Here is a 25,803-nt window from a genome sequence, read left to right on the forward strand (position 1 = left end):
ATATTTCTTCAGTATGGGATGCACTGGATTGCCCGAATGACATGTGAATATCTGACAAGTAACAGTTAGACCGACAGACCCCTTGAAGACTATTGCTCACCATGGCATACAGTGATGGTACAACCGCGAGTAACATGTATTTGATTTTGAACCTGATAGAGTTCAAGGGGCCTCCCATCATTCAGGGGTTATGGAGGTTGTAGTTATCCTTAAATATCTAAGGATTGAACTCAACTACTGCAGTAGAGGATGCATCCGAACCGGCCTGATAGGGTAATCCCGGTATGAGTTCTACCGCCCTATCATGGACAAGGTTAACAAGCATCTGGGGTATCTAAAATATATAGAATATTTAACCCCCAAAATGTCACGTTGATGATCGGGCAAAACTTCTCCCGTGTACCAGGGGGTGAACCGCTAATATCGAAATAATGCATCAGTTCTAGGTTCAACGATGTATGAATGAATGGACGTTGTTCTGTCAAGTCCTGTATAACCATGAGAAAGGTGTCATGATCGGTATACTATTAGACTGATAGGGCAAAGACCAATGTTGTATCCGCACGACTAAGCGAAACTTTAGAACCTCACGCTTGGGTTTGTGGGATATAGATGTGCCAAGTCTTGGAGACTTGAGCTTGACATTTCAAATGATGCCCTGAAGAGGTCTATGCTAAGTTGTAGAGATTTGAGCGTGATATTCAAATCATAGTTCTGAAGAGGTTCACGCCAAGCCATAGAAACTTGAGCAAAATGTTCAACTCATAGCCTTGAGGAGGCTCTCGCGATATGTGCTAAGTCGTAGAGACTTGAGCGTCGTTGTTGTGAACTGTGACCCCAAGTGGTCTTTGCATGAGTTGATGCTTGATTGAATGTATGGATGAATGCTTGCTTACCAGACCAGCAGTGGTTCTAACCCTGTTTAATAGAAATTTCAGGTGTTGAACCTACAATGTGATATGCGGAACAAGGCGACATCGAGTTTTAGGGTTTCTCCAGACAGCGTTGTATTGCTTCCTTTATAAAACTAAATATTGTTTTTCCAAGCAGTGATGTTTGTAATAAACAAATGGTTTTTATAAATGGAATACCTTGATGGTCAATAAGTGTTTAGTCACATACTTGTGACTTGCTCGGAGTTTTATAAAATCGATGACTCATTATCATCCATTTTCGCTACTAAAACCATTTCTAAGTTCCGCTGCAAAGAAAAAAAATCCATGAAATTTTTAACTTAGCTTTATTTTGGAAATCCGGGGTGTTACATTGCGTGCTTCGTGAAGACCGTAATATATATATATATATATATATATATATATATATATATATATATATATATATATATATATATATATATATATATATATAAGAACTTACATTTAAGCGATGATTAAAAAAAAGAGAAGAGTGGTCTACATGGTTTCTCACAACTTTACTATAAAATATGTGATTTTACTAAGGTATTTGTGATGTTATGATTAACAGAAAAAAACACATAAATACATAATTTTTTTTGCACTTCTTGAGGACAACAATGTGTGAATATAAGATTTAAGTGAGGTTTTACCTTAGCCGATGAGCGGAAAGATATATTGTGTAAACTTTATGAGGTTTGCTTGTGCAAAGGGTAAAAAGGTCCTAAAAAGTTTTCTATTTATGGTTTTGAACAACAAGTGAATTTAAAAAAATCTAGGATATTTGAGGAAACAAGTCATATTTTTCATACGATACGATCATTTTTCATATATATTTTTTGAATAATCCAAGGGAAAGAACTCCCCATCACTAACTCCACATTGGCCGGCTTCGGTTACTAAAACCCTTGAGGTCTCCTCTGCCTACCGGGGATACACCCAACTTTGACCATGCAGCAAGGTCTGCCACCCATGAGTTTCGAACTTGTGACATCCCGTCAACTTGGTGACATTCGAAAGTCATCACTGCCAGATGAGCAGAGCCCTTGTGAGATACCAAAATACATTTTCTTCTAATAATGAATGCAACCCATGTTTTTTTATGAGTATGCTAAGGGTAGGACAATGGGATATTGTTCACTATTAGAGAGAGAGTATGGATTACAGTTGGACCGACTCTCATGCATAAAAACATTAGGCAAACACATCAAATTTTAATAAAAGTAAATTAATTAAAAATGCCAACTAGAAATATAAATGTCATTTAAAACACATGAGAAAATTGCTTATCATTTCAATCAACTAACTAATTTGTTAGACCTACCCAAATATCGGCCTCAAGATTCCTAAAAATAATGGACAAAAAACTTACATCTACAAGCCATAAATAGAATAAATTAGATATGAATTCAATTGTATATCTGATTCAAAACATTGATTTTATGCAAAAATGATCTTACTATCCTTGCAAAATGGCATGATTCTCGAAATATCTACAAATTCAATAAAATCTCCTACATATCCAAAATCATTGTTTTTTGGATCTTTAGAAAAAATTTGCCCTTTGCACATGCAAACCTACTGAGATTCCCATGATATATAGATACATTGTAGGAAATTCACAACCTTTCAACAAAAAAAAAGATTCTAAACACATCTGCAACACAACATTTGCAAATTTAGTATGACCTTCGCGAATATAACCTGTGCACTTCACTTAAGTAAATACTACTCATGGAGCTTCACAAATGTGTGTAACATTCACAAATAGTTGTCGCGAATGTCCCCAAATTTTGCACTCTGATTTGACCTCCACAAATATGGCAGACATTCACAAATACAGTACGATGTTCACGAATATAACCTATGATCCTCCTTTAACTAAATATTGCTCGAGGAGGTCTGCAATTGTATACTGACATTCACAAATACATGTGACGAATGTCTCCGACTTTCACATTCTGATTCGACCTACGTAAATATAGTATGACCTTCACAAATACAATATGATGTTTGCGAAAACTTGCAAACCTCTTTTAACTAAATACTACTCGAGGAGGTTTGCAAATGTATCCTAGCATTCACAAATACATATTGCAAATGTCCCTAACTTTTGCATGATTGTTGATTCATATATAAAATCATTATGTTCTTTTTTTTCATTTTTTGTTTGTTTCTCATCCAAACTCTAAGCATTTTCCCTTTATAACCCCAACCCTCCCCCTCTCCCCTTTGTAGCAATTCATGTGAAATCATCTTGCAGCATTCTAGTGAGGTTGCAACATCCTCCTCCAGTCAATACTCTCCATCTTTTACTTAGGTCTTATATATATTATTGTTTTCTTGAATTTTTAAGATTATATATATAATACAACCTTATATTATTTGTGTTTGGTTGTTGTCATGAAAGATTTATGTATGTTTTTATGTATTTTATTTAATATTTGACATTGGATTTTTCATTCAGGGTTTACTATTTCTAGGTTTTTTTTATAGATGTATATATTTATTGGTGTTGTAGATGATTTATGTTGGTTTTCTTGTCTAACTCCTTAATATTTGATGGTTTTTTATTTGGGTAATAGGGTTAGGGTTGATTGTACACAAGCATTCAATTAGAGTGATGAGGTTGGAGTTGAATGTGCACAAACATTCAATAAGGGTTAGGGTTTTTTATAGGTAGTTTTTTTAATTGAATCTATGAAGGATATATAAATGACATTTTTTTACATGTTATTTTTATTAGATGAATGATATATTGTGTGGTTGATGTACGCATTTAATGATGGCCTCTGAAAGGGTTAAAGTGCACATTGATCACACTAATTGAAAATCCATAGTGGTATTAAAAAATAGTAACTTTAAGAAATTTGTGACTCTCATGAAATCGTACAAGCGGAAGAGTTATTGTATAGTTATTCTCTGGACATAGATAACCAATAAATATGGATAAATATTTTGGACGATTATGTAAAATCAATGTTATTTAGCGGTGATATTTACTTAGATGCTCGCAAAGTTCAACAAGGAACAATTGATGATGAGAATGTTGAGTTTTTTTGTGAAAAATATGCATCTATCTCAGACATCATCTATTAATCTCTGCCTTTTGGCGAATATCCAATTGTCCCAAATGATGAGCCATATTGATGCTTTTAATATGCATGCGAGGGGGTATGTTGTTGCCCAAACCAATAAAGGATGTAAATGCTCGATATGCAAGCAATAGAGAACTTTCATGATCAAAAGATCACTATAGAGGATGTGAAACTACATAAACAAACTAGTGTTGTTTATCTTCATCGCAATAATTTGGATAACATTCAGCCTTCCAAGGCAAATCATATAACTAGATACAAGTTGTTAGACTTTGTAATTTATGTTTAAGATATAGGTGTGATAATGAAGATATTATTTTTATGGTTAATTATAAATTTTGAAAATGCAAGAATGTTGCATGCATGAAAGCATATAAAATGCAAAATATGATGATTTTTTATTTAGTTTATGCATTCGAACATTCAATTACATAGAGGTGATTACATTGACAACAGAGAATCCGATGATGATGACTATACCATGTCGGATAAGGAAGATTCAGAAAGGATAGGAGAGAACCAAGACAATAATGACATAAGATAATTAATAGCAAATATAAATGATGGACAAATGACAATTAAAAAGTAGAACCCTTGGTATGTTAGGCAATAGAATTATTTTTTGTTTTTATAATAATGAGAGGTGGTTGAATAGACTCTCGTTTGATGAATTCTCATACAGTGAAGAATAATTAAAAATCATTAATGCAGAAGCATCTCAATTGATTGATGAGTTGCGTAACAAAAAACTTAATGATTGAGATTCTTTTCAGTAGTTAATAACAAGCTTAAATGATGAAGACATTGCTATCAGTCATAGGTTTAATGATCTAAAGTATTGTCGTTAGTTTTTGAAAGATCGTGTGATAGGAATAATTAAAAGAATAATAATAAAAAGCGACAACAAAGGAATGATTGTCGTATGCATGAGAAAGAAGACATACTATGAGTGATTTCCCTTGCAAGACCCACTACACAAAGATGTACAAAACAACATTCTTTCAAGTAAAAAAGTATAAAAGAGAGCATATATGTGGTAGATCATTAGACAACCTTCGAGTAAAAAAGTAATTGTCGCATGGATTGCATGTGTTATTTGCAAATGCCTGCACAATCACTTGAAGATGATCCCAAGAAAAATCATCAATGACATCAGTCGTAAGAAATGTATGAAGATTAGTTACAATCAGACATGGTGTGGATGTGAATGCAAGAAGGAAGAGTTATATGGTTCATATAAAGACTCATTTGAGAAGCTTCTTGCCTATTTGGATTATTTGATATAGGCTAACCTAGGAACATGAAGGTTCATTAAGATTGATAAGAAAAGTCGATTTAATTACATGTTCTTATCCTTCTATACATGCATCAATGACTTTCTAAAAGGATGTCATCAAGTTCTTATGGTAGATGACACATTTTTAAAAGAAAAATACATGGATATAATGTTTGTCAACTCATAGAAAAATACATCAACGGACAACCACATCCTCCTTATCATCTACATCTTCTTTGTTTGAGCACCACGTTACCTACAAAATGATGTTTCAATCATGGTCAGAGTCTCATATATTATTATTTATAAAAATATAACAACTTCGATTAGCATGTGCAACTTTGCAGTGCAAAGGACCTTTCTCAATTGAAGACCCATCCATCTTCCATCATTTCCCTTTTTCTTATCATCTTCATCTAAGGTTTCTCTCTTGTGTGACCTACTCAGCATAGCAATACATAGAAACTTGGGGACTTGGCTATATCTAAAGGGTCTTCTAATGAATATATGCTCTCATATCCAAACCTCCAAGGATGAATACACCGATTAATATATGGATTAATATACAAATTAATATATAAAGATAACAAAATCATGTTTTCATATAAATCAAATCAAACTGATGAATCAATATTCGTACCTCTAGCAAAATCAACATGCCGGCAAAGTTTTTTCTCACGTGTCACTTGACTCAAACTTGCATACAAGTGTAACAATATCGATGAATGAATTGACTTCTTAACAGTATTCATACCAGTTACATATATGATGCATTAATCAACTTCTTAACAATATCGATGAATACACAAGTGCCAAAGAAGTAAACCAAGAATGCCCTCAAATTATTTTTATTTTAGGAACGGCCTTTCCTCCAACATAGGTTATCTTTTCCTTCAGTTTCCTCACCTTGTTGTTGGCACTCAACCTTTCACCTTCGATTGTATTTTCAAGTGCTCCCAATAAAACTTGGCATTGGTACTTGAAATCTATAAACCAAGATGTATTCAATAGCACATCATGGCACTTCAATCATATGATGGGTGCCACGTCTTTTCAGGTGATGGTCATCTCAAATTTGGATGACTGAAATGTGTTAGTTGCCAGATTCAACAACTGCACCATAGAATCTATGAGACTATGATCAATGTTATATGGTGTAACATCTAAAAATTGTCCAAAATGCATTCGATTCAACTAGCCCTTCACATCATCTGATAGTGGTAAGAATCACCCATGTGCTTGAAACCAATACACCGATGTATAAGAGAAATTTGATCATTTGCTCTTTATAATTGCAAATCCTGCAATCATAATAGAATTTACATGAAATCAATCACATATCATAATTTAATTATTGACTATAACACTCAAATTAATTCATTTAGTAGACTACATACAACTATACATAATAACATATAATTGTTTCACTATTTCATTGATTACATGATCATGAATTGCATTATCCAAACTGATTATCTTACAAACATACACACATACCATAATTTAATCATTGAATTATAATAATTAAATTAGTTATCTTATAAATATGTTCCACACACACATTACAATATTTAAACTAGTTATCTTCCAAACATGCTTCACAAATACAAACACATATCATAACTTAATTATTGAATTGCAATATTCGAACTGGTTATCTTCTCAACATGCTTCACACACACACTCACATGCATATCATAATTTAATCATTGAATCATAATATTCAAATTGGTTATCTTACAAACATACTTCACAAACATATATATATCACAATTTAATCATTGAATTGTAATATTCAAACTAGTTATCTTATAAGCATCCTTCACACATGCATATATATATATATATATATATATATATATATGATAATTTAATCAATAATTGAATGCAACATTGAAATTGATTGTTAATATCTTACAAACATATTGTATATACTAAGAAATTAAGTAAGCATTTGTCAACGTGCATTGAACCTTATTTTCTATTGTGACCTTTTTGTTGAAGCATTGACTCCTCCTCCAAGGGATGATCTTTCACCTCCCTCTCCACCTCAGACTCCTATATTTGTTGAGGATCCTCCTCTACCCTTTGACCGACCATACCTTCACTCTCATCAACCTCTTTGTTTGCTAGAGATAGTTCTTCTCTCTTCTCGACCTCACCCATGGCATCCTCCCATTGTTGAGGTTTCTCTTCCTCCCTTTCCACCCTAACAGTGTTTGCATTCTTATTCTCCATATCACTATAATAGGTTACTACGTCTCTTACTTTCTCTAGCCGAGCATGCAGGTTAACAACTATTGAAGATGCAAATGTCAATGGCTCCTTGAACTTTTTTACCCCTGACTGCTTCCCCTCCTTATATATGCTTTTTAGATGAGAGGCAATATTTTAGACACTAGCTCTTCAACCTTTCATAAAACAACGGTTTTTCTTACTGACACTGAATATGTTTGTTGTTTCTTATTTGAACATAGAATTCTCGGCCTTTGCAAATTAATGCTTCATTTTTTTATAGAATATATCGACCACCCATACTCTTTGGTCATAGAATAGGTTCCCTTTCTATCCACGCGTCAAGCCTCTTCCTTACTTCATACTAGGACAGATCACCTACTACGTAATTTATTCATTTGCTCTATAGGTGTTGTTGCCTCTATGTCAGTCTCTTTATAATAAATAAAAGAATAATTTCTTACATAAATAAATTCGATGATAAAGGTAAACATGCAGGTAAAGGAGAAACAAAATAAGCTATTGAAAATACAAAAATAAATTAAAAATCATGCAAGTATTTCCTAGTCATCTTTATAATAAACGATAAATAACCAAATTCGAGGATAGAAACATAAAAATTATGAAAAAAGTAGGCAAAAGAGACTCATATGAAAATGAATTAAACAAAAAAAAATGGAATAAGCTATTGAACATGTAAATATAACTTAAGAACCATGTCAATGTTTAAAAAAATAATTGATTTATGCATTGATTCAACTGTTACAATGAGCAAAACATGTGCATATCAAATATCTCACCATTGATCATGTGTCAGACATTAAAAAAACCACTAATGATGTGCCGCTGCATGATAGAGATAAATCAATAACATTGAAGGTTCGCTAAAAAAGATTATGGAGAAAAACATCTTGGGGACCACAAAAACCTTAATTTTATGTGAACATAGTCCTCAAATACAAAACAAAGCTTTAATACATTCAAAATGTCGCATTTAATGAGTATATGAAGGTTTGCAGATTTTGAGAATATTTACACATTAGTTGCGAACGTAAGTATTTAATTAAAGGAAGTTCGCAGATTTTGGAGTCATTCACATATTATTTGGGAATGTTGTAGTAAATTTAAAGGAGGTTCATAGATTTTTGGGATTTCACACAAATTATTTGCAAATGGCATAATGTATTTTTGAACGTACTTTAAGAAATATAATTAAAGGAGGTTTAACAGTTTGGGAACATTCACACAAATTATTTGCAAAGGGTGTACTATATTTGCAAACGTACTTTAAGAAATATAATTAAAGGAGGTTTAACAAATCTGGGATATTTACACAAATTATTGCAAAGGTTGTACTATATTTGCAAACTTACATCGAAAAATATAGTTAAAGGAGGTTCTCATAGTTTGGAGATATTCATACAAATTATTTGTAAATGTTATAAAATATTTTCAGTTGTATGTTGGGAGTGTTTAGTTAAAGAAGGTTCACATATTTTGGGTGATATTCATAAAAATGATTTGAAAAGGTCATACCATATTTGTGGACCTCCTTGGGGAGTATTTAGTTAAAGGTGATATTCACAAAAAATAATTTGCGATAATCGTACCATATTTACAAATACCAAAAATATCTTTAAAAAGTCAGGAATCAAAGATTTTTGATATAAAAAGGATTTTAACAAATTATGAGACATTTTTTTAAAATTGTGTCGTTTTATAAGGATAATATGATTATTTTTTGTATATTCTATGTATAAATAACATGAAATGTCTCGTATTCGGCTCGTCTCATTTAGTGATGAACCGAGCTCAAGGTCGGCTCGGCTAAATATGAACACGAGCCGAGCCACAGGCTCATCGATAACCGAATCGAATTAGAACGTGCCCTGTTCGGATCGTACGGCTGGTTTACCAGCGAGCGAGTAATAAACGGAAAGAAAAGAAAAACGAGAGAGAAAGAGACGGTAGTAGTAGCAAAAGACGACTAAAAGTTTGCAAGTCGTCAAATTTTAGCACGGGGAGGAGAGAAAGCACGCACATCGGCTTCAATTCTTTCCACAGCCACCACCATCTTTCTTCTTCATCTTATTATGGCTGCCTCGTCTTCATCTGCTCGAGAACCCTCGCCTCCAGCCCAAGCCAGGAGGCTGCTCCCCGGGCCATGGATTCACGAGGAGATCACCCACCTCATCGATTCCTACCAGGAGAAGTGGTACTCCCTCAAGAGGGGCCAACTCAAGGCCTCTCACTGGGAGGAGGTGGCGGAGGCCGTGCGCCTCCGCTGCGGCTTCTCCGACCTCTCCAAGACGCCCACACAGTGCAGGCACAAGATGGAGAAGCTCCGCATGAGGTACAGGACCGAGAGGCAGAAGGGTTTCGCCGATGGGTCTTCTTGGATTTACTACAAGAAGATGGATTTCATGGAGAACGGCCCGCCCCCGAGGGTCGCACAGACGACGAAGGAAGGCTACGATACCATAAAAAACGGCACCAACAATACCAGAAGCCCCCATCCCTTGATGGGCAATGGCAAATTCAGGCTCCCGTCGGATGCTCGCGCCGCTTCGTCCGCTTGGGCGAAGGGCGGCGGCCGCTCAGCCGAGTCCGGAGAGGCCGGCCACTTCCCCAGGGTTCTGCAGAGCTTCTTCTCTTCGAAATTGGGGTTTAAACAAGAGAACCCGATCGTGGAACTGGCGGCGGCGATCCGGCGTTTGGGAGATGGGTTTATGAAGTTGGAGCAGATGAAGATGGAGATGACGAGGGAGGTGCAGAGGATGAGGATGGAGATGGAGATGAGGCGGACCAAGATGTTAATCGAGTCGCAGCAGCAGATCCTGGACGTGTTTGCCGACGCATTCTGCTCGAGGAAGAAGCTCAAGCGGATGCCTTCTCCAGATCCGTAGAGGGGAATTCCGATGTGAGGTTCAGTTTCTTTTGGGATTTCGTCTCGCCTCTTGTTGATTCAGTGGAGGATTCTGTTGGGCAGGAGTTGGATTTTGGTGGGGGGACTGAAACTGGTGCCTTTGCAGAATTTCTTCCATCTCAGTCACGGAATTTTGCTCCAAGGGACGTGCCTATTTTGGTTGAGAAGGAGAAGATCGATATGGAACTCGAAATCGATACAGAGGAATCCTATCTCATGGTTGGTTTCTGGTGGTGAAGATGGAATTGATTGAAAGTTTGTCGGCTGGTAAGAACGACTAAGTGGGAGCTTGATATTTGTTGCTCACAAAGTGTTAAGGCTGCATACCAGTTTCTACTCCTGATGTTTCTGATTTGCTCCTACGCAAATTTCGAACAGATGCAGTTACGAAGGAACTGTCATTATGATGTGAAATTCCCCCATGTATAACCAATGAAATGATGAATTCTGAGGCATCTAGCAATTTGGTTTTCCATGAATGCTGAATCATGATCTTGATTAGCAGTGTGAAAGTTCATGTCGTTATTTCGATGTATAGGCGAATCTCATATCAAGTTTTGCTGAAAATGGTGAGTTATCGCTAAAACTATATAGGCGAATCTCAGTTTAGCTAGCGATGAGTTTGGTTAAAATTGTTAGTTTCACTAAAACTGTATAGGTGAATCTCAGTTTCGCCGAAATAGTGAGTTTGGCTAACACTGTAAATAGTGAGTTTCGCTGTTTCATATTTAGCAGAAGGTTGAAATCGTTAAAAATGCCCTCATATTCTGCTAAAATCGAGCGAATGGGTATTCGAAGAATATTTCCATATCTTGCGGCTATTATGTGAAATAACATTTTTCTTAAAAGTAGTACTGTCATTTTCCCGTTGTTTTATTGCATCTAGTATGCTTGGAACCCCCAAGTCCTACCCACATATTTGGGACTGAATTGTCATGGTTTGCTCAAACTGCCTCTGTATAAGCACATGAATCAGAAGTGCAAAACTTGGTGGATTTTAAATGGTGGACGAACCAGTTGCTAGGGATGGCATAAATATTAATAGTAAACTGAGAAATTTAAGCGTTGTCAGAGAGTAAAAATAATATTGGCATCTGATAAAAGGGTTTAAGCCAGGGCTGTTTGAAAGAATAGTCTGCTATTGCTCAAAAACTGGGTTTGATGGCTCTTTGCTAAGATAGGAATGGGGAAAAGGCCCTTTGGGTGTTAATCTGTGCTGCTTAAGGAAATACATCTATAATATATCATTACTCTCAAGGTCAGACCAAGTTTTTTCACTAGTTTCCATCTTCTAATAGAAAAAACCCTGTTTTCATGAGTCTTGCTTTTTAGGACCTGTTTTGGAGTCGGCCTCTGAAACCATGACTATTGTCTCGACATACCTTAATTCCAGAGTCGATTAAGGGCCTGTTTGAAAACTAGTAGCTGGGATGGGAAGTGGCATTTCAGGAAGTAGCAGCTGGATTTGGCAGCTACCACCTCCTAGAGGAGCCAGGATCAGGACATGGCACACTTTGAGTGTGCCTCTGCACTGGCTGCCCTCCATCTGCTTTTGGGCCCCACAACTGACAGACTGTCAGTCAAAGATGAAGGGCATCAGGTGCAGCAAAGTGTGTCATGTGGTGGCACCTGATACTGGCTCCTCCTAGAGGTGGTAGCTGTCAATTCCATGCTTTAGTGCAAAAATAATGCTACTTCCCATCCCAAACGCACAACTCCCATCTCTTTAAGCATTTGAAGCATAATTTTTTGGATTAACGGAAAGCATTTGAAGCATAATTTTTTGGATTAACGGAAAGCATTTGACAGTCTTTACTTCAACATGCTGTTTCCTAAAGTTAATTGGTAGCTGTGTCTAGAGCTGGAAAATGAGATGAGTCACTCGTGGCTCAGCTGGTGTTTGTCTCGTAATGAACTCGTTATGAACTCGTTCGAGCTCATATAATAGGCTCGCAAGTAGAACATGAATAATAGTTGTTCAGCTTTGCTTTGCTCGGCTCATATAGGCTTGTTAACTAACAAAAAATATATTGTACACATTTTTTTGTATCAGAGTGTAGATAATTGAAGTGTTTGGCTTGCAAGCAATAAGTTCAGAGTTCAAATTACATCTTTAAAACAATATGTTTATTTTGTAAATGAGCTAGTTTGAGCTGAACTCAGTAGGTTTAGAGTTCAATTTCTATTGTTTTCAATTAGAAAAATGGTTAATGAGCCTGATTGAGATTGACGCTCGGCTCAGCTACCCACAAGAATGAGTTGCCCTTGAACACCTTATGTTTGGTTCGTTCCGCTCATTTACCAGCTCTAATTGTGTTCTACTGATGATCCTACACAGCAGTCAACCTCGAATGGGACAGCATCTTCCCTTCATTTCAGTGTCATGTTTTATCCATGTATTTTCTCCTCTTGCATTTCCCCACAAGAAAATCATAGACAGGCTAAACACCAAAAGCAAAGTGTTGTTAATTTCAGAACATGCTTTTATTAGGGCTAGAAAGGCCAATGTTGTAAGCAGGGGTGGAGTGGGTGCAGGAGAGCCAGCTCTCTGACTGCTGAGGTCCTACTGCCATAGCAAAGTTTTAACCAATTCAAGTTGGTGGTGATTCCTGCAACCGTTTAGGAGGACGGAGCAGAGTGGATGGTCCCAGAGTTCTACTTCAATACTGTTGCCGGTTTGATCTCATGGGGGATTTAACTCATATTGTCCAAGGGTCTCCGGACATTCCAATGCTCACCCTAACCAACTGCGCTACTCCGCTGGGGTTGTAGTGCAAGCGATGTAGGTAGTTGGAAAAGCTTAAGCTCTATAATTTGGAAACTAGTAGTCCGAGGGAGTTTATGCATTTGGAAAAGTAGTAGCTGCCAAATCCATACTTTAGTGCAAATATAAAAGGGAGTCGATCTCACTCCCTATCCCAAATGCATAAACTTTCATCGCAGCTGCCAGTTTCTAAATACCCACCACCAACGTAGTTTCACGATGTATCTACCAAATGCATAAACTTCTATCCCAGTTCCCAAGCAGTCATAGAGGCGATCTTGGCATTGTTGACAATGGTGATGGCATGTGAAATGATGAATGTAGTTATGCTGGCAGTATATGAATTTGGTAGAAGTAGTGATGATAGCGGAGGTTTCTGTTGGATCCAGATAACGTATCAAGTGCGGTCATAACGGTCTCACAAGGGAATCCTAGGAGCCACACGTATGGTGGTCTCCTTACCCATGGAAACCCAAAACGGATGGTATTAAAACATCTGATTAAGGCTGGGGAAAAGTTACGGTAGCAGAGGTATTTATGCCCCCCAACCCCTGTGCACTGCAGGTTCAACCAGAGTGCAAATCCCCCCTGAGCAGGCCATTTACCTGAAACCTCTCTCCCTCTTCTTTCTTCTGTATTTTTACTCTCCCTCTGCTCACACTCGGATCCTAAAATCTCAACATTGGTATTAGAGCGCAGGGAGTGAGTGGTGTAGAAGAAAAAAAACCAGAACAAAGGACGCAGGAGGTCATCGTCGGAATCCGACGAGTCTGTGAAACCATCCTTCACTGGCAAACAACAAGTCATAGGGAAAACCTACTTCACAGGGATCCCCTTGCCGGAAAAAAAAAACAGTTACGGCTGCCCGCGGTGATGTCTGGGTAAGGCAACAGGGCTCCCCTCGCCGAAAGAATTCAGAACCACTGGCTGAACCCGGCGTTGTATGAGTAGCCATCCGTAAGACTTCAAATCTTATATTGAAATGAAGATTAGATCTTTAGGATCTTGGAATCTCATGATCTTTACAAATAATTTATAAATACCTCGATCGGAAGAGAAAAACGATCGAGAATCTTCAAGGATTACGAATGCATTCCAATGCAATGATGACGCCTAACAAGTTAAAATCGAGAAGTGGTTTCTCTCTCTTCACCTTCTTTAATTTCACACATACATAACTTATGGAAGTTATCTACTTTTATAAGGTAGAGAAAGGACCACTTTCTCATTGGTTAAGTGATTTCCACTTTCCATCAAAGCAGCGATGATGAAGAAAAAGTGGTTTCTCTTAACCAATTAGAGTTAATAACTAACTCTATTCTTATCAACCCAAAACTACCCACTAATCTTAAGAGAAGATAAACACATGTGCCACAATTAATAGGAAGTTAATAAAAAATAAAATTTACATTCTCCCACTTGGCACATGTGATTACTTCCTTAATGGTTCAGTATAATAGACATTAGGCGCGCATACATTAGATTGATAAGTTCTTTATTTGGTTATCATAAGCACCACAATAAATAAATTATCAATGTGAGTCATGGCAGTTGTATATCATTTTGTGATACAGTCCCTTCCATGTACTACAACAGTAATAACTTGTTTAAAATAGTCTATAAGTGAGAAGACAAACATAAAGGTCCAACAATAATGTCTTTGTCAAGACTTTCTGCCATTACATTCATTTAAGGTGATACATGCATGTAAAAACATTAATAAATAGCAGATAACTTAAGAAACGCATTCATTGAGCTCAAAAAAGTCCAGTGCATAACTAGTCATAAAGCACACAATAATTAGTAACCACATCCAAGACCCATTCTACTAACATGCTCTGCAAATGTCTTTGGAGGTAGTCCCTTTGTTAGTGCATCTGCAACCATACGATGTGTGTTTATATTCTCAATGGTCACTGGTTGTTTCTTAACTTCATCTTTGAGAGATAAGTATTTGGTGTCCATGTGTTTGGCACCTTTATAATGCCTATTATTCTTAGAAAAGAATACAGTTGCAGCATTATCACAATAAATTTTCAGCGGCCTGGAAATTGAATCGACAACTCCAAGTTTTGAAATAAAATTTTGCAGCCATAAACCATGTAGTGTAGCCTCAAAGCATACTACATACTCAGCCTCCATAGTGGATGCGGCAATACTTTTCTGTTTTTCACTTTTCCATGATATTGCTCCTCCAGCTAAAAGGAAAACATATGCAATAGTAGATTTCTTGATGTCCTCACATTCAGCTAAGTCAAAATCTAAGTAACCAATCACTTCTAGTTGATTAGTCTTCCTGAACGTGAGCATATAATCTTTTGTTCCTTGTAAGTATCTCAAAACTTTCTTTGTTGGTGTTCTATTCCTGGATTATGTTGATATCTTCCCAACATTCCAACTGCAAAGCTAATGTCTGGTCTAGTGCAGACCTGTGCATACATCAAACTCCCCACAATAGAAGCATAAGGAATGTTCTCCATTGCTTTATGTTCTAATTCATTCTTAGGACATTGCATAAGATTAAATTTATCCCCTTTATGAATTGGAACAATACTAGATGAACAATTTGTGATTCCAAATCTCTCTAGAATTCTATTGATATATGTGTTTTGAGACAATCTCAACAGTCCACATGATCTATTATTCTCATTGATCTTCAGGTATATACATTGATCAACAATGTTTTTCTTAAACCCAAAAGTAGTAATGATATCATTGAACTTAAAATACCATTGTTGAGAGGCTTGTTTAAGTCCATAAATAGATTTCTTAAGTTTGCATACCATATTTTCCTTATTTTTTAATGTGAAACCTTCAAGTTGATCCATATAAACTTCCTCTTCTAAATTACCATTCAGAAAAGTTATTTTCACATTCATTTGATGTAACTCTAAAGCATAATAAGCTACTAATGCCATGATGATTCTAAGTGAATCCTTCCTAGACACAGGAGAGAAGGTTTCCTTATAATCAATGCCTTCTTTTTGAGTGAAATCTTTGGCTACAAGTCTAGCTTTATATCGTTCAATATTGCCATTAGAGTCGCGCTTGGTCTTAAAGACCCATTTGCACCCGACTGAATTGTGTCTTTCAGGCAATTCAACGAGTTTCAAGACTTTGTTTGTTTTCATAGATTTTAACTCTTCATTTATAGCATCAATCCACTTAGCAGAATCATTATTGTTAATGGCTTGTGAATATGAAACCGGGTCTTTACTTATCCCAATATCATAGTCAGATTCATGTAGATAAACCACATAATCATTCGAAATAGTAAATTTTCTTTCTCTTTGAGAACGTCTTACTGGTATTTCTTGGGGTTGATCCACAACTTCCTCATTTGTGACGATCTCATCATGGGGTGGTTGATCATTCATTTGTTCATCGTTGTTGAATGGTTCAACAATTGGGCGAATACTTCATTAGAAGTTATGGGCAAAGGGACTTGTACCCTAACTTCTTGAATGATCATATTTTTAGTTCTATTACTCCCAATGATCTCACCATCCTCAATGAATCTGGCATTACCAGTTTCAACAATTCTCATACTATGGTTAGGGCAATAAAACATATACCCTTTGGATTTTTCTGGGTAACCAATGAAGTAACTAATGATTGTTCTAAAATCGAGTTTCTTTTCATATGGATTATAAATCCTAGCTTCTACTGGGCAACCTCAAACATGTAGATATCTTAAACTGGCTTTCCTTCCTGTCTACAGTTCAAAATGAGTCTTTGGAACTACCTTACTAGGAACCATGTTTAAAACATACATAGTGACCCTAAGAGCATACATCCACAATGAAATGGGTAATGAAGAATTACTCAACATACTCCTAACCATGTTCAGAAGAGTACGATTATGCCTTTCAACCACCCCATTCTGTTGTGGCGTACCTGGCATAGTGTATTGTGCACAAATGCCATGTTTCTGAAGGAGTTTAGCAAATAGACCAAGGTGTTGACCCATTTCATCATATTTTCCATAAAACTCACCACCTTTATCAGACCTTACAATTTTTACTTTTCTATCTAGTTGCCTCTCAACCTCAGTTATGTAAATATCAAGAACATCTAATGATTGAGATTTTTCTTGCAACATATAAATATAGCTATAACGTGAAAAATCGTCAATAAAGGTAATAAACTATTTTTCTCCACCAAAAGATGGAATATCAAATGGTCCACAAATATCTATATGTATGATTTCAAGAAGCTTTGTACTTCTTGTGGGACCTTTCTTTGTGTGTTTGGTTGTTTTACCTTTAATATAATCCACACACACACCAAAATCAGCAAAATCTAGGTTCAAAAGAATACCATCTTTTACTAATCTTTTTAACCTTTCACTCGATATATGACAATCTTTTGTGTCATAAGAAAGATGAATTTTCATTCATCAAGCCACGTTTAGTTCCCACTTTCTGATGCAAGGTCAAAAGAGTTTCAGCAAAATGATTATCAAGCTTGAATTGGTATAAACCATCAATCATAATCCCAGAACCAAGAAAAGGAGATTTTTAAATAAACTAAAGCATCCATTCCCAAACTTAAAAGAGAAACCATCATGGTCAAGTCTAGATAGAGAAACTAAATTGCGAGAAATAGAAGAAACATAAAGTGTTTGAGGCAAGTCCAAATGAAAACCACTATCTAAGATTAGACGAAAAGTCCCAATAGCTTCAATAGGAGCTTTAACTCAATTCTCCATGAATAAGATATTTTTGGTTGAGCTTGTGGTCTGGATTGAAAGGAATCTCTGCATCGTGTTGGAAACATGAGAATTAGCACCAGTATCGATCCACCAAGTATTAGAGGGAAGTTCAGTCAAATTTGATTCAAAACATACATTAATCGAAGGCTTACCCTTCTTTTCGAACTATTGACGATGTTTTATGCAGTCTTTCTGAAAATGCCCAATTTTCTTAAAAATATTGCACTTATCATTTCTACGTTCCTTCTTTTGATCAGGTGGAGTAGATTCTTTCATTTTGGGTGGTGTACGTTTATTGTCTTTTTCAGGCTTCCTCCCAAATTTTCTTTTTGCTCCTTGAGTCATAAGATTAGCAACATGAGCACCTTGTTGCTTTAGCCTTGCCTCCTCTTGAACTAACATACTGGTCAATTCATTCATATTCCACTTCTCCTTAATAGTGTTATAGTGAATTTAAAATGGCTCATACTGTGTAGGCAAGGAGTTTAGGATAAATTGGACAAGAAAAGTCTCATCCACGTTCATTCCCAAACTCTTTAGCTTAGCTAAAATGTTAATCATCTCGAGAACATGTTCATACATGGTACGAGTACCATTAAAATGCATAGTAGTGAGTTCTACCATCAGCTTTCTCGCAAGGGACTTGTTCGTGGTGCAGAAACGCTACTCAATGTTTTGCATGTATTCTTTAGCATTGTCACATTTAGGGAGAGTAGTTTTGATGTTATTTGCTATTGTCATTCGCATAAACATGATGCTCAATCTATTAGATCTCTCCCAAGCTTTATAGAGAGTCTTTTCCTCCACACTACTTTCTTCAGTAATAAAAGTGGGTTTCTTAACTCGGAGTGTCATATCAAGGTCCAACACACCTAAAGTGAACTGAACTTGCTCAATCCAATCTGACAAGTTAGTTCCATTGAGAATAGGAACAGATGCAACATGTGAATTAAGACTAACAGGAAAAGATGCGGAAATAGAACAAATATAATAAGATAAAATGCTCACACTATTAATGCTTTGAGTTAACAACATATTTAACAACTTAAGAATACAAATACAAGTATAACAATGGTTCTCCTTTGGGTAGTAACCATGATATACTAATTATGATGCCTACATGTATTTGCATAAGTAATCTTTATTAGGTCATATGTTCTATGATTAAATAAACATGTTATCTTTGGATATCTTATGTCTATTTAATTGTAAAACATAGTTAACCCCTTAATGTTTACATAATCACTGAAAACTAATTCACCTTTGGGGAATCATAAGCTTCACATGATTAATTAAACTCAATGACTCATCATGAATTTAGATGATATTCATGATATCATTGAGTCATTGTCATTAGTTTAATACCAAATTCAACATTTACTTAACATTCTGGTTGGGCCACTTTGGCAACTACCAAACCATAACTTAATATGAATGTTGAACAAAGTAGCTGAACAAGTCACAAGGATAAAAATTATATTCTGAATTTTATTGGTACATAATAACAGTTCTGCAAGGATCCAGAAATAAATCTGCAGGATCTGTCACATAATTTTACTCAGACAAAGAACCTATATGTAATTTAGTCAGGGTCTAAATCAAAATAAATTTTACTATTTCATGTTTGCAATTATTAAAAAGAATAAATAATTTTTTTTGACATAAAAAAAAATTTGCAATTTATATTATCATGACATAAAAGCCCTAAAATAATAGCATCAAGATTATGGGGATCATTCACAAGTATTTCTCATTCCTTCCACCATTTAAAGCTTTAAGGGGAAAAAGCTCATGAAACTGAGAATCTCATCCTCAGACCATGGAAACCAAAGCAGCTAGCAAATGGCCATCAAATCCCGCATCAAAATCGTTAAATAAGCCCCCTTCTTATGCATATACGTGAGTGCATAAAAGAATAATCAAATAATATGTATTATGAAACATACACATGCATCTATGTGATTGTATTATTGCATGATTGCATATGAAACACATGAAATAGTATATATTCATATGATTGCGTTAAAGCATGGAGAATATCAAAATAACTTCTTTCATGGACATACATAAAGTATTTTATTCAACATATATTATATATGAGTTTCATATATATATAATTTTCATTTATTGAAAAATCATGAGTCCTCAAAATCTGGCTCTCATACCACATGTAAGACTTCAAATCTTATATTGAATTTAATATTAGATCTTTAGGATCTTTGAATCTCATGATCTTTACAAATAATTTATAAATACCTCGATCCATGTTTGTGGAAGAGAAAAACGATCGAGAATCTTCAAGGATTACCAATGCAATGATGACGCTTCTGCAACAAGTTAGAATCAAGAAGTGGTTTCTCTCTCTTCACCCTCTTTAATTTCATACGTACATAATTGGTGGAAGTTATCTACTTTTATAGGGTAGAGAAATGACCACTTCCTCATTGGTTACGTGATTTCCACTTTCCATCAAAGTAGAGATGAAGAAGAAAAAAATGTTTCTCTTAACCAATTAGAGTTAATAACTAACTTTATTCTTATCAACCCAAAACTACCCACTAACTCGCTAATCTTAACAGAAGATAAACACATGTGCCACAATTAATAGAAAGTTAATAAAAAATAAATTTTACACCATCCCCACTGGACGACCATGCTCGGCATCGGAGAGAGGCGGCTTCAGGCGGATCCTCACCTCCGTCAGAGGATCGAACTCGACTACCTAGCACAATGTCAGGGGAATGGAGGGAACTCTGGTCAGTCGTTCTCAGCGTTCCGTCGGATGACTACGCTGGTAGAGCGACTAACCCTTACTATATATATATATATATATATATATATATATATATATATATATATATATATATATATATATATATATATATATATATAGAGAGAGAGAGAGAGAGAGACGAACTATAAACATCAACATTACGAAAAGGGTCAACAAACATTGAACCCGACAACAATGCAAAACAGGCCCTAGACAGGCCGAGAGCATAGAAACAAAGCTAAGAACAAAAAGAACCAAAACCATACACAATCATCCTGGTTCAAGGGGGGTCTAGGGCGACAGAAAGCGCTGAAGATTGGGGATGGTAATGCACAAAATGGCATATACACATTCGCCAAAATACAGTTCACTAATTTATTGAAAACTGCCAAAACTTGCCAGAAAATGGCATTGTTGCGAGTCATCCAAACAACCCAACAGGATGAGAGAAGCCACGTTCTCCAAATAATCCACCACTGCTTGCAACTGCGAACTGGTTGAGGGCCCCACAAAAGGTCTACAACGAATGACTCCTGGCGCACGCTAACGACATGCTTATTCTAGGTAACCTTAAAGAGGTTCTGAAAAACAAGGCACTCCCAAAAAAGGTGAAACATAGATTCTTTGGCCGCCAAGCACAGAACACATTTACTCGAAAAATAGAAATCGATAGATTTGATGAAGTTGTCCGTCTGCACTCGTTCGTGAAGGATTAGCCATGCCACGAAACATGATCAAGGAGTAGGTCCCTTGCCCCAGATAAGGTGTGCAGGGAACCAATCCACCCTCGAAGGAAGGAGAGAAAGGTAGCAAGCTCTTATGCAAAAAGAGCTATTAGGGGCGAGAGTGCGGCAAAAGAACTGGGCTTGAGAGACATCATCGCCCTTATTAGAAAAAATGATAGACCAAGCTTGGATCCACAAGCGACGCAACTACGAAACGGTTGGTCGTATCGCGCGGTGGTCAACAAACAGTGATTCAACCGATCCGTATTTAGCAAGAAGAAAGCTTGCACATGGGGACCCCGGTTGGTGCGCAACCCAGCTTTGCTTCACGATGAGAACAATATTTCTCAACCTAGAATCCAGAATCCCTAACTCCGCCCTATTCTGAGGAAGCCTTAAAGATTCCCAACCCACCAGGTGGCGCTTGTTGTTGGTACTTTGCCCAGACCAAAGAAAATTTGCCAACAACTAAGAGAGTTTCTTGCTGACCCCCATAGGCATCAGGAACATAAACATAAAGAATTTTGGCATAGCATTTAAAACGTGCTTGATGAGAGTAAGTCTACTAGCGACGAAAAGGTAGAATGCTTGTCAGGCCGATATTTTAGTCTGAACCTTTTGAAGAGTTGCATTCCAGGCTGTCGATGGGATACGCGAGATCTATAGCGGCAGACCCCGGTAGAAAAAAGAATTTTCCGAAATAGCATATCCAAAAATCTGCTAACCAATAACCAACATAGAAGGCGGGGCATTTATCATGAATAGACAGCACTTATCATTGTTCATAGATAAACCTAACATTGATTAAAAAAAAAGAAGGATAAGTTTAATTCTTAACATTTGTTGGATGGAGGCATTGCCAAAAATTATCTTGTCATCGACATAAGTAAGGATATGACTAGGGAACTCTTGGATTTCGAGAGAAACAATGAGACCACACTCCACGACCCTCTTAAACAAAACCAAAAGGCCTTCAAAAACGATGTTAAAGAGTAAAAGAGACAGGGGGCATCCTTGCCGAAGACCGCAACCAAGTTTGAACTGTTGGCTATGAACCCCGTTGATTTGAATTTTTTATTGGGCATTTGTAACCAGCTCACGCACCCAACTAGAGAAACGCCGATCAAAACCAAAGTTTGCCAGCATGTGGAAAAGGAAAGGCCAATGAACCGAGTCGTAGGCATTGTGGAAGTCAAGCTTCAAAGAGAGAGAGAGGACAATGCAACCAAAGGAAGGCCAAACATCTATAACTAATGTTGATTGGATGGCTCTCATTCGGTGTTCATCCGTTTCAACGATCAGACCTTATATATTTGTTCTACATGATATACTTAACAAGAAATGTGCTTTATACGAAGATTTTACATCTATGCATGTTTTTTGAAACATAAAAAGTAGATGGTTCACAATTTTACACTACAAAGTATTATCAACCATTGGTTTTTCGCCCTTTAAAAATGCATCTAAATATAAAAAATTCATAATCTAAAATATGTTAATTACTAAATATATGATAAAAATGCAATATGTAGACCCAGACAATAAAAAACTTGATCAATTTGCTACTATCTTCCTAGGTAAAACCCTAAACCCCTGCCTCAATTTTCTTATTCATTGTAACTAAAATTAAGACAAATCTATGGTGATGCCTACGAGGGCTCCGCTCATCTGTTGGGGGCGACTTGTGAATGTCACCAAGTTGACGGGACGTAACAAATTTGAAACCCACAGGTAGCGTCCATTGTCGCATGGTTGTGAACTCTCCGGTGGGCACCGAGACCTCAAGGGTTATACCAACAGGAGACCAGCCAATGTGCGGTTGATGATGGGGTGTTTTCTCTTGCATTATCCAAAAAAAAAATCAATAGCGATAGTGTTAGATTGTCCCAAAAGTTTTTAGGTGTGACCACTAAACTATATTACCCACAAGGGCTCCGCTCATCTGTTAGGGTGGCTCATGATCGTCACCGAATAGGAAGGATGTCACGAGTTTGAAACCCACAAATATGCATCCTTTGCTGCTGGGCCTACTGCAAGGTGGGCATGGGGGCTCGGGGTTTTACACTAATGGACTCTATGAGCTAGGCAGTTTTTCTCCATTTATATGAAAAAAACAACAGCACACTGAGATGATGAAAAAATCATTTTGAGAAGAATGACGCACTTTAAAAAATGTAATGGATAAGTACAACTTTTGATCCATAAAACTTTAGCATATCCAGTTAGTGGTTTTACCAAGGGTTTTACCAACTGAAGACCAGTTAATGTGCTGTCGGTGATTGGGGGGTTTTCCCTTGGACTATCCAAAAAACAGTTTAATGTGGTGGAACTCGCTGGAGATGGTACTCCGGCGAGCCCCACCCATGCTACCACTCAGTCAAATGTCACCGTTGACATCGCTCCAAATGCTGAAGCCCCATGAGTACATCGGGGTGGTCCGGCGGGAGGTCCTTTACTCTTTCCTCCGTGGCCGTGCGGCCGAGTGAGGGGCGACAGTGATCAACGGGGACCAAAACACGGACTTGCCAGCAAGAGCCCCTTAAGTAGTTGGGTGGGCAGTGGAGCTCACCAGAATCTTGATTCAACTCCATGCTGTGACCACCATTCACTCTTGGGGAAAAGAAGAAGAATGTAGGGGTTCTACTTCAATGTCTACATTTTTGCAAAAGTATTTCGAATCATATAATTTGAAATCACACATTTAGGGCACGTTTGGAAGAGAGAAAAACTCTTAGGAAAAGAAAGTCTGGACTATGAGAGTTTTTGATACGAGAAGTTTTTCAAAAGAAAGTTTTTTGCTGAGAAAAATAGAGTGGAAAAATATGAAAAAAATGAGAGAGAGGAGGGTGGTGGTGATGCTGGCCGGTGGTGGTGAGATGGATGGTGTTGATAATGGTAAGATAGTGGATGGTAGTGGGGAGATGGGTGGTGGGGAGTGTAAAAATAAATTTTCTCTTGGTAGAAAACATTACTCCACCCTTACTACGGAGGAATGTTTCTTATCAAAAAGTACTTTTTAGAAAAACTTTCAGCGAAAAGACCTCTCTCTTTTGAAAGGGTCGGAAAATCCATAAGAATTTTGCATCACTTTTACTACATCTTTCTCACTTCCAAACACATCCTTAATGTGAGATTTCAAATCTCACGGTTTGGAGAGAAACCTATTCATATTTTATTCAATTTCTCACACCAACCACCTTTTTTTATCGGTTGGGCTTAAGATTTGGGGCCACATTCAAATAGAGTGATTCTCATGTGATCGAACTAAACATGCCCTAAGTTTAAACTAACTTGCATCACATGCAACAAAAATGTAAGGTTAGGATGAAAAAAAAGTACGTAATCTGGATAGAAGACTACATTGCCTCCTTTTGTTTGATATGATATTACAACACAAATCTCACAAATAGGCACCTGTACTGCTCTTATTGCACCGTTCCTGGATCTGGATCTAGTGCTAGAGATTATCTCAATTGGTGCAGTCTTGGTGTTCTACCTCATGCCCAATGCACTCATTTATCATCGATATGTGAAACCTGGAGATAACGGCCTCCAACCCTAGCTTTCCTATTGCTCGTGTCCGCCAGCTCAGGTTTGCACTGTCATGGAAATGGAAGAAACACTGGTGGGAATTGGACTTGTCTGTTTGATTGACAATCTTATGAGTGGCATGTTTCCAATACTGTGTCCCTATGGCTCACGGGCTTCGCCATTGGCATGTGCCGATGATGCCACGGCCAGATGCAGCTTCCACATTTCTCAATGTGCTCCTGCTTGCAACCATGAAGAGGAAAGCATACCAGAGGTTTGAGATATGGAGCTGTGTGCTCACCTTATACTATGTCCTATATGGTGTCCATTCTACATACAATGGTGAAAGAGAAGAGAGTGAAAGTATCAGTCACCGACCGAGTTAAGGTGGAAATTCAAATGCAATAACAACAAATTGGTTGAATCATCTCAACAAAACCACAATATATATATATATATATATATATATATGCGTGTGTGTGTGTGGGGGGGGGGGGGGGGGGGGAGAGAGAGAGCAGTTTTGATGCCCCTAAAGTCGAAAAATTCTATACTAATCATGTTGAAAAATTACAAACAGCGCATCCTGCATCCTTTTAGCAAGTATATCATAGATGTGACAGCTTCTCAAGCGACTGTTAAAGAGAACAACATTTAAAGAGTGCCATGCAGAAAGCATCTCAACTAAAACTACAGTGATACTTTGTGTACAGGTAAAACTCTTTTGCTAGCTTCCCAGTACAAAAAGATTAGGCATTTTTTAGTTCAGAAAAGAAAAGGAGTTACACATTGTATCTTGTATGGACAATGAAGGAAAACCGAGCAGCCAACGTAGACCAAGAAAGGAACC

The 25,803-nt window shown here is 36.9% G+C and overlaps 1 protein-coding gene across 1 annotated transcript; it reads left to right on the plus strand.

Annotated features, from left to right (window-relative positions):
* The first annotated feature begins 9,583 nt into the window (after positions 1-9,583).
* Positions 9,584-10,909, plus strand: LOC149822126 (uncharacterized). The gene has a single exon (XM_089980718.1). The coding sequence runs from the start codon at positions 9,617-9,619 to the stop codon at positions 10,427-10,429; it is 813 nt and encodes a 270-aa protein (XP_089836844.1). The 5' UTR covers positions 9,584-9,616; the 3' UTR covers positions 10,430-10,909.
* Positions 10,910-25,803: the final 14,894 nt, after the last annotated feature.

Source organism: Nuphar pumila, chromosome 11 (assembly GCF_984573655.1).
Source record: "Nuphar pumila chromosome 11, dmNupPumi1.hap1.1, whole genome shotgun sequence".
Classification (NCBI taxonomy): Eukaryota; Viridiplantae; Streptophyta; class Magnoliopsida; order Nymphaeales; family Nymphaeaceae; genus Nuphar; species Nuphar pumila.